We start from the raw sequence: 11,246 nt of genomic DNA, 5'->3' as shown, positions 1-11,246 counted from the left end.
CTCATTAACGTAAATTTCTAATCAACCAATCACATGGCAGCAACTCAATGCATTTAGGCATGTAGACATGGTCAAGATGATCTGCTGCAGTTCAAACCGAGCATCAGAATGAGGAAGAAAGGGCATTTAAGTGACTTTGAACGTGGCATGGTTGTTGGTGCCAGACGGGCTGATCTGAGTATTTCAGAAACTGCTGATCTACTAGGATTTTCACGCACAACCATCTCTAGGGTTTACAGAGAATGGTCTGAAAAAGAGGAAATATCCAGTGAGCGACAGTTCTGTGCGCGCAAATGCCTTGTTGATGACAGAGGTCAGAGGAGAATGGCCAGACTGGTTCCAGCTGATAGAAAGGCAACAGTAACTCAAATAAGCACTCGTTACAACCGAGGTCTGCAGAAGAGCATCTCTGAACACACAACACATCCAACCTTGAGGCGGATGGGCTACAGCAGCAGAAGACCACACCGGGTGCCGCTCCTGTCAGCTAAGAACAGGAAACTGAGGCTACAATTCACACAGGCTCACCAAAACTGGACAATAGAAGATTGGAGAAACGTTGCCTGGTCTAATGAGTCTCCATTTCTGCTGTGACATTCGGATGGTCGGGTCAGAAGTTGGTGTCAACAACATGAAATCATGGATCCATCCTGCCTTGTATCAGCGGTTCAGGCTGCTGGTGGTGGTGTAATGGTGTGAGGCATGTTTTCATGGGTCCATTAGTACCAATTGAGCATCATGTCAACACCACAGCCTACCTGAGTACTGTTGCTGACCATGTCCATCCCTTTATGACCACAGTGTACCCATCTTCTAATGGCTACTTCCAGTAGGATAACACATCATGTCATAAAGCACCAATCATCTCAGACTGGTTTCTTGAACATGACAATGAGTTCACTGTACTCAAATGGCCTCCACAGTCACCAGAACTCAATCCAATAGAGCACCTTTGGCAACTGCGTGATGTTATCATATCAATATGGACCAAAATCTCTGAGGAATATTTCCAGTACCTTGTTAAATCTATGCCATGAAGGATTAAGGCAGTTCTGAAGGCAAAAAGGGGGTCCAACCCAGTACTAGTAAGGTGTGCCTAATAAAGTGGCCGGAGTGTATATATGTATGTATGTATAGTTTTTGCCATATTATTCAAGTAAGAAACTACAACTCACATTAACATGCACAGTTATAAGAGTGATCACATCATTTATCTGAGGTCCACTTTATTGCTCTCATTATTGCTTTATTATTTCTGTATTACAGAAGCAGAAGGCGAAAGACAGAAAGTCACCGCCGAGCCACAGAGAAGTCTTTGGCGAGCTTTAATGTTTGTGGTTAAGCTCATGAAGGAGTGTTACATACAAACACACACAGGTTGGATTATTGGTTTTCCAGGCATACAGTATGTCCGACAAAATGTTTTTATTAATTAAAAAAATGAGACCTAAACGACTTTTAAAAATCCAAACAAAAATGTACAGTCCACATCCAAAATGATTAAATCCAGATATGATAACAGTATATGACCATGAGACAACATTTAAAGCAGCGGTTATCCATTTTTAAAGGTGTGCAAAGTTTCCAGAGTCAAATTCAACAACTAAAGGAGGATCTACTGAGGACTTTTAATGTACAAAAGAATAATAATGAACACCATAGAAAGGACATTAAACACTCACGCTACATGTTAACATAGGCATCGCTTTATTTTATGATGGTGTCTTTTGCACATTTAGTTGATTATGCGTTACATTGCAACTACATGCAAACTAATTATTACAGTGTTAATAAACTGTCTGCTTATTATGTGCTGACACTACTCCACCAATGCACATTCAACTGATTATAAGAAGCTTAGCGAGTACATGTAAAATCACACTAAGACTAACCATAATAATCTAATGAGAATTAGTTAGCATGTAGTTGCAATGTAATTAGTAATTAACAAAACGTGTTAAAGGGATAGTTCACGCAAAAATGAAAATTTACTGACTATTAACTAACCCTCAAGTGGTTCCTAACCTTTATGAGCTTCTTTTAAACAACAAGGATGATATTTTGAAGAAAGCATAAAACCGGTAACCATTGACTCTTATAGTAGGAAAAATTAATACTATGGAAGTCAATGGTTACAGGTTTCCAGGTTCCTTCAAAATATCCTCTTTATTGTTTAACAGAAGAAAGAAATTCCTAAAGGTTTGGTATCACTTTATCTCAGCAACCCCTTTATATTTTGAAGAACACTAAAAACCGGTAACCATTGACTTCCATAGTAAGAAAAACAAATACAATGGAAGTCAATGGTTACACGTTTCCATATTCCTTAAAATATTGTCTTTATTGTTTAACTGAGGAAAGAAACTCAAAAAAGTTTTGTTATCACTTTATCTCAGCAACCACTTTATATTTTGAAGAACGCTGAAAATCGGTAACCGTTGACTTTCATAGTAGGAAAAACGAATACTATAGAAGTCAATAATTACAGCTTTGCAGCATTCTTCAAAATATCCTCTTTATTGTTTAACAAAAGAAAAAACTCATAAAGGTTTAGAACAACATTATCTAAGCAACCACTTTAAATTTTAAAGACCACTGAAAACTGGTAACCATTGACTTCCATGGTAAAAAAAAACAACAACAAATACTATAGAAAGTCAATGGTTACAGGTGTCCAGATTACTTTAAAATATCCTCTTTATTGTTTAAAAGAAGAAAGAAACTGGAACCACTTTATATCTTGAAGAAAGCTGAAAACCGGTAACCATTGACTTCCATAATAGGAAAAATGAATACTATGGAAGTCAATAGTTACCAGTTTACAGCTTGTTAAAAATATGATCTCTATTGTTTAACAAAAAAAAGACACTCAAAGGTTGGGAACCACTTTTTCTGAGCAACCACTTTATATTTTGAAGAACACTGAAAACCGGTAACCATTGACTTCCATGGTAAAAAAAAAAAACAAACAAAAAAATGCTATAGAAAGTCAATGGTTACAGGTTTCCAAATTACTTCAAAATATTGAATTTATTGTTAAACAAAAGAAAACAAAATATAAAGGTTTGGAACCACTTTATTTTTAAGAAAGACGAAAACCGGTAACCATTGACTTCCATAGTAGGAAAAACAAATGCAATGAAAGTCAATGGTTACAGCTTTTCAGCGTTCTTAAATATATATTCTCTATTGTTTAACAAAAGAAAGAAACTCATAAATGTTTGGAACCACTTTATCTGAGCAGCCACTTTATATTTTGAAGAAAGCTGAAAACCTGTAACCCAGGGATGTCAAACTCAATTCCTGGAGGGCCGCAGCCCTGCGCAGTTTAGTTCCAACCCTAATTAAACACAGCTGATCAAACTAATTAAGTCTTCTAGTCTTGTTTGAAACCTAGAGGTAAGTGTGTTGAAGCAGGGCTGGAACTAAACTGTGCAGGGCTGCGGCCCTCCAGGAATTGAGTTTGACATGCCTGCTGTAACCATTCACTTCCATGGTAAAAAAAAATACTATGAAAGTCAATAGTTACAGGTTTCCAGATTACCTAAAAATATTGTCTGCATTGTTTAACAGAAGAAAGAAACTGGAACCACTTTATATCTTGAAGAAAGCTAAAAACAGGTAACCATTGACTTCCATAGTAAGAAAAACGAATACTTAGAAAGTCAATGGTTACAGCTTTTCAGCGTTCTTAAATATATATTCTCTATTGTTTAACAAAAGAAAGAAACTCATAAAGGTTTGGAACCACTTTATCTGAGCAACCACTTTATGTTTTGAAGAAAGCTGAAAACCTGTAACCATTCACTTCCATGGTAAAAACAAATACAATAAATACTATGGAAGTCAATGGTTACAGGTTTCCAGATCACTTCAAAATATCATCTTTATTGTTTAACAGAAAAAAGAAACTGGAACCACTATTATATTTTGAAGAAAGCTGAAAACTGGTAACCATCCACCAACTTCCTTAGTAGGAAAAACAAATACAATGGAAGTCAATGGTTACAGGTTTTCATCTTTCTTCAAAGTATCTTAATTTCTGTTCAACCGAATAAAACAACTCATAAAACAACTAAACTATGACAGCATTTTCATTTTAGAGTGAACTACCCCTTTAAAAGGCACCATCAGAATAAAGTGATACCCTAAAATAGTATAAGAATCAACTAGTGTAAGACAACTGGATTAAAGCAAGTCATCGTTCAAACTAAAATTAGTAAAAGTGCACTCAACTATTCCCTGATAAAGCCGCTCGTCTTCCCGAATTCAGCCAATGTCTGAAGGGAGTCGCTGGTCCAGATTCAGCCGCTGGACGTCCACAGGCCTCTTGCATCAGAAGTGTGTTTTCCTGATTGTTTTTTTTATCGTGTGTGTTTTGTACGTCCGCTCACGGCAGGAGCGAGCCGCCGTCCACTGAAGGCAGTTTTTCGTAAAAGCAGATGGTGTCGCAGGCCACGGTCGGATCCTGCTGGGATAAACTGCTGTTGGATCCTCCCAGACCGTTCTCCGTCTTCTGGAAGCTTCTGACCGCACTGGGCACCTGCAGACCTGTTGACAAGATCAGACCACCACACCACACCTAAAAACACACACACACACTGTTAGTTATGTTTCTGATTTAGCGGACACTTTGAGGTTAGCACACGATTCAGAGGTTAGCGTCTAGGCTAGTTTTTGACAGCAGATGGCGCTCTTGGTTAGTTTTTGACAGCGTACAGCACTAGGCTAACGTCTAGGCTAGTTTTTAACAGCAGATGATGCTCTAGACTAGTTTTTGACAGCAGACCGTACTCTAGGCTAACGTCTAGGCTAGTTTTTAACAGCAGACAGCACTTAAGGCTAATTTTTAACTGCAGATGATGCTCTAGGCTAGTTTTTGACAGCAGACAGCACTCTAAGCTAATGTCTAGGCTAGTTTTTAACTTCAGATGGTGCTCTAGGCTAGTTTTTGACAGCAGATGCTGCTCTATGCTAGTTTTTGACAGCAGACAGCACTCAAGCCTAACGTCTAGGCTAGTTTTGGTAGTTTTTAACAGCAGACAGTACTCTAGGCTAACGTCTAGGCTAGTTTTTGACATCAGACAGCACTCTAGGCTAGTTTTTTTACAGCAGATGGTGCTCTAGGCTAGTTTTTGACAGCAGATGATACTGTAGGCTAACGTCTAGGGTAGTTTTTAACAGCAGATAGCACTCTAGGCTAGTTTTTTACAGGAGACAGCACTTAAGGCTAGCATCTAGGCTAGTTTTTAACAGCAGATGATGCTCTAGGTTAGTTTTTGACAGCAGACAGCACTCTAGGCTAGTTTTTAACAGCAGATGATGCTCTAGGCTAGTTTTTGACAGCAGACAGTACTCTAGGCTAACGTCTAGGCTAGTTTTTAACTTCAGATGGTGCTCTAGGCTAGTTTTTGACAGGAGATGCTGCTCTATGCTAGTTTTTGACAGCAGACAGCACTCTAGGCTAACGTCTAGGCTAGTTTTAACAGCAGACAGCACTCTAAGGTAGGTTATAAAAGTAGACGGCACTTTAGGCTAGCGTCTAGGCTAGTTTTTAACTTCAGATGGTGCTCTAGGCTAGTTTTTGACAGCAGACAGCACTCTTAGGTAGTTTTTAATAGCAGACAGCACTCTAGGCTAACGTCTAGGCTAGTTTTAACAGCAGACAGCACTCTAAGGTAGGTTATAAAAGTAGACGGCACTTTAGGCTAGCGTCTAGGCTAGTTTTTAACTTCAGATGGTGCTCTAGGCTAGTTTTTGACAGCAGACAGCACTCTTAGGTAGTTTTTAATAGCAGACAGTACTCTAGGCTAACGTCTAGGCTAGTTTTTAACAGCAGACAGCACTTTATGCTAGTTTTTAACAGCAGATGATGCTCTAGGCTAGTTTTTGACAGCAGACAGCACTCTAGGCTAACGTCTAGGCTAGTTTTTAACTTCAGATGGTGCTCTAGGCTAGTTTTTGACAGCAGATGCTGCTCTATGCTAGTTTTTGACAGCAGACAGCACTCTAGGCTAACGTCTAGGCTAGTTTTGGTAGTTTTTAACAGCAGACAGTACTCTAGGCTAACGTCTAGGCTAGTTTTTGACAGCAGACAGCACTCTAGGCTAGTTTTTTACAGCAGATGGTGCTCTAGGCTAGTTTTTGACAGCAGATGATACTGTAGGCTAACGTCTAGGGTAGTTTTTAACAGCAGATAGCACTCTAGGCTAGTTTTTTACAGGAGACAGCACTTAAGGCTAGCATCTAGGCTAGTTTTTAACAGCAGATGATGCTCTAGGCTAGTTTTTGACAGCAGACAGCACTCTAGGCTAGTTTTTAACAGCAGATGATACTCTAGGCTAGTTTTTGACAGCAGACAGTACTCTAGGCTAACGTCTAGGCTAGTTTTTAACTTCAGATGGTGCTCTAGGCTAGTTTTTGACAGCAGATGCTGCTCTATGCTAGTTTTTGACAGCAGACAGCACTCTAGGCTAACGTCTAGGCTAGTTTTAACAGCAGACAGCACTCTAAGGTAGGTTATAAAAGTAGACGGCACTTTAGGCTAGCGTCTAGGCTAGTTTTTAACTTCAGATGGTGCTCTAGGCTAGTTTTTGACAGCAGACAGCACTCTTAGGTAGTTTTTAATAGCAGACAGTACTCTAGGCTAACGTCTAGGCTAGTTTTTAACAGCAGACAGCACTTTAGGCTAGTTTTTAACAGCAGATGATGCTCTAGGCTAGTTTTTGACAGCAGACAGCACTCTAGGCTAACGTCTAGGCTAGTTTTTAACTTCAGATGGTGCTCTAGGCTAGTTTTTGACAGCAGATGCTGCTCTATGCTAGTTTTTGACAGCAGACAGTACTCTAGGCTAACGTCTAGGCTAATTTTTGACAGCAGACAGCACTCTAGGCTAGTGTTTTACAGCAGATGGTGCTCTAGGCTAGTTTTTGACAGCAGATGATACTGTAGGCTAACGTCTAGGGTAGTTTTTAACAGCAGATAGCACTCTAGGCTAGTTTTTTACAGGAGACAGCACTTAAGGCTAGCATCTAGGCTAGTTTTTAACAGCAGATGATGCTCTAGGCTAGTTTTTGACAGCAGACAGCACTCTAGGCTAACATCTAGGCTAGTTTTGACAGCAGACAGCACTCTAAGGTAGTTTTTAAAAGTAGACAGCACTTTAGGCTAGCGTGTAGGCTAGTTTTTAACTTCAGATGGTGCTATAGGCTAGTTTTTGACAGCAGACAGCACTCTAGGCTAGTTTTTGACAGCAGACAGCACTCTAGGCTAGTTTATAACAGCAGATGGTGCTCTAGGCTGGTTTTTAACAGCAGACAGCACTCAAAAGTAGTTTTTAACAGCAGACAGCACTTTAGGTTAGCGTCTAGGCTAGTTTTTGACAGCAGATGATACTGTAGGCTAACGTCTAGGGTAGTTTTTATACAGGAGACAGCACTTAAGGCTAGCATCTAGGCTAGTTTTTAACAGCAGATGATGCTCTAGGCTGGTTTTTAACAGCAGACAGCACTCAAAAGTAGTTTTTAACAGCAGACAGCACTTTAGGTTAGCGTCTAGGCTAGCTTTTGACAGCAGATGGCGCTCTAGGCTAGTTTTTAGCAGCAGACAGCACTTATTGTTAGAGTTTAACAGCAAACAATGCTCTAGGTTAGCATCTAAGCTAGTTTTTATCAGCAGACAGCACTTTAGGCTAGCGTTTAACTGCAACTAATTTTGTAACAGCAGACAGTGCTCTAAGCTAATTTTTAACAGACGACACTCTAGGCTAAAGTTTACCAGCAAACAGCGCACTATTCTAGTGTCTAGGCTATTTTTTGACAGCAGATGGCACTCTAGACTATTTTTTAGCAGCAAACGCGCTCTAGACTGGTTATTAGTAGCAAACAGCACTCTAGGCTAGTTTTTAGCAGCAGACGGCACTCTATTCTAATTTTGAAGTATATATATATATATATATACACACACAAGAATATTACGTTTTACCCCTAGACACCTAACTTAATAAACTATAATACTGCGCATCTCACTGGTCATTTACCACATAAATAAATGGATAAAAGTCAGCAATAATTTTATGAATAAGTCAGTTATGGTACCTTAATAATCATTAGCGCAAAGATGAAGTCGTGTTGTATAATTACACTTAAAAATGACATGCTTTTAACATTAGTAAACAATTAAACAAATGACAGAGCAGATAATGAGTTTTTCTGTATTTCTTCCCTGTGGCCCAGTTTATTAAAATCATATTTTATGCATGATATATGGCAACACTTGTGAATTCTTTTCTGAAAATAACCCCCATTTACATGTGCATATATTAAGTATAACTTACCATGAAAGCTGGCACAACAGGTTGTGTGAACTTCATCTTGAACATATGCAGTAATTGTTTGTTTTCAGCATTATAGAAAGCAAGTTGGCCTGAAAACACACACACACACACACACACATAATAAATAAACATGAGTCACATATAATGCTGCAGTTATTCAGCTGACGCAGGACCGAAAGCAGCCCGCAAGCAAAGCCTGAATGGAAATGCAGGAAACTGGATCTGCAGGATCTGATTGCAGGGTGGATGTAATGATCCCTGCAGACTAAAGCAGTCAGAGGAATAAAGCATGACGCCAACATACAACATCATTCTTACATTTACTTATATTTAAAATCAGTACACAATACAATCTGAATCTTGCTGCATACATCTATAACATTTGAATATATATATATATATATATATATATATATATATATATATATATATATATATATATATATATATATATATATATATATATATGTATATTTTATGCTGTATTAATCACATAATGATTGTGAATTATTGTTCAGTTTTTGTTCAGGTGTCCAGCAGTGAAGAAAATACTATGGTAAATTATGGTAAACTAACAAGTCATGTTGAGCTTTTGAGTCATTCCACTACATACAGTGAAACAAAATTGTGTCCAGCAGGACCGCCGCGCTACATAAACAAACATAATCATAAATATGAACACAACACTGGATGTAAGAGCGATTTTATTATGAATATAATCTGACCAGATGATTTAAACAGCTCTATTTGGTAAGATTTCACTAATTTAGATCGACTGGGGTGATCGAGTCTTTTTTCTATGCAGTGCATCATAAAATAAATTAAATTAGGAGCATTTATAAATATGACAGAGCAAAAATAAAGGTTAAATAACAGCGCTTTATTGTTTTCTGGAGAGTCGAACAATATTCACGTACAGAAATTGAACAATCAGACGTAAAATAACATAGTCATCCTTGTATAAATAATTAAAATTAATATTTAATCTTCATATCTTTAATAAATAATCGAATAATTATACACAGTGCTCAAACTATATATTGTTTAGCCCTAATAAACACATATACAATTGTATACATTACCCCGATCAAAGTCGCAGTAGATTCCTATGCTGTCCGGCACTGGCACGTCCAGATTCTTGGCCTTATTGTTGTGTTTTGCAGCGAATGAGTTTTGCAGCCAGTTGTTGACGTGGATACACCAGGAGGTGCAGGTTTTGCCCAGCTGGTCAAACTTGCCCAGGTTTCTGTAGGCCAAACCAACGCTGTAGGACTTGCAGTCTTTCTGAGGCCTCACTTCCCAGTAATGCTGACCAGACTCCATACTGGTGTCACCTACACAGACAATATAGAGTCAGTAGTAGTAGACAGGAAAGTAAGAGTGTCAATTTTGTGAAAATTATAAATTCTGAACTTAATATCAGCAGATATTGTTAATATTTAGTTTAATACAGCTGATTTAATTTACAATAATAACATTATCAATAGCTGTTTCCAATCAAACCTACATACAAGTTAGGGTATTTAGGCAAGTCATTGTATAATGGTGGTTATGTCAGTACCCAGAACTGTGTAGGACTCTCCGGTGAAGCGATCTCTAGCTCCTCTGGGGGCTGGAGAACGGGTCACTGATGTCCGTTTCGGGGATGGAGTTCCACTTCTGAAAGCATCATACAGAAACACAGGTCACAACATGAGCATACAAAGCAAACTGATTTCAGACAAACATTGGTAGATGCAAGAAAATAGACACAAACTCCAAATCCCACAACACACGAGAAGAGACGAGACGAGAAAACGAGAAGAGCAAAGATGAAAGGAGAAGAGAAGACAGGAAAAGAAGAGATGAGATAAGAAGAGATGGGAAGAGAAAAAACGAAATGAGATAAGATGAGAAGAGACAAAACGAGAAAAGGAGAAGAGAAAAGATGAAAGGAGAAGAGAAGACAGGAAAAGAAGAGATGAGATAAGAAGAGATGGAAAGAGAAGAAACGAAATGAGATAAGATGAGAAGAGACGATAAGAGAAGAGACAATAAGAGAAGAGATGAGACAAACGAGAAAAAAAAGCAAAACTGAAAAGAGAAGAGAAGACAGAAAAAGAAGAGATGAGATACAAGGAGATGGAAAGAGAAGAGAAGAAATTAGTTAGAGACAAAAAGTGAAAAGGTGAAAGAGAAGAGACAAGATGTGAAGAGACGAGATTAGAAGAGAAGAGACGAAGATATAAGAGGAGACTAGAAGTAGAGATGGAAAGAGAAAAGAAGAGATGAGAAGACACAAGAAGAGAAAAGATTAGACAAATAGAGATAAGACAATAAAAAAAAAGAAGAGACAAGAAGAGAAGATGAAAAGAGAAGAGATGAAGAGAAGAAATTAGAAAAAAGATGAGACAAAAAGAGGAGAGAAGAAATAGGAAGAGATGAACAAGAAGAGAAGAGATGATGAGACCAGATGAGACAAGAATATAGAAGATGAGAAAACAGACGAAGGGAAGGGATGAGAAGAGACAAGAAGAGTTGAGACTAGAAGAAAGTAGAAGGGATAACAAGAGATGAGAAAAGAAGAGACAACAGAAGTAGAGATTAGACCAGACAAGAGAAGACAACAACATAGAAGACAGTTGAGGAGATGAGAAAATTAGAAAAGAAGACAGAAAAGAGAATAGACCAGGAGATGGAAGAAGAGATGAGATAAAGATAGACGAGTAGACAGAACAAGAGACAAGAAGAGAAGAAACAAAAAGAGAAGAGACGAGACAAGATGGAAGAATGACAAGAGACCAGACGAGATGAGATGAGACATAAATATAAAAAAGGAAAAGAGGAAACAAAACAAGAGAAGGAGACCAGAAGAAAAGAGATGAGAAAATAGTAGAAGAGAAAAGATAGTAGAGATGAGAAGAGATGAGAC

General features: G+C 38.2%; 1 protein-coding gene across 1 annotated transcript; it reads right to left on the bottom strand.

Moving 5' to 3' along the window:
* Nucleotides 1-1,225: 1,225 nt before the first annotated feature.
* fsd1l (fibronectin type III and SPRY domain containing 1-like) lies at nucleotides 1,226-10,020 on the bottom strand (the record flags this gene model as incomplete). The annotated part of the gene is made up of 4 exons (XM_056457172.1): nucleotides 1,226-4,582; nucleotides 8,336-8,424; nucleotides 9,418-9,669; nucleotides 9,897-10,020. Coding segments are annotated over 4 exons (657 nt in total), but the record flags the coding sequence as incomplete, so codon positions are not given.
* Between the last annotated feature and the right edge of the window lie 1,226 nt (nucleotides 10,021-11,246).

Source organism: Danio aesculapii, chromosome 5 (assembly GCF_903798145.1).
Source record: "Danio aesculapii chromosome 5, fDanAes4.1, whole genome shotgun sequence".
Lineage (NCBI taxonomy): Eukaryota > Metazoa > Chordata > Actinopteri > Cypriniformes > Danionidae > Danio > Danio aesculapii.
Note: the sequence above shows the minus strand (reverse complement) of the source record. Positions and strands in the feature narration are given on the sequence as shown.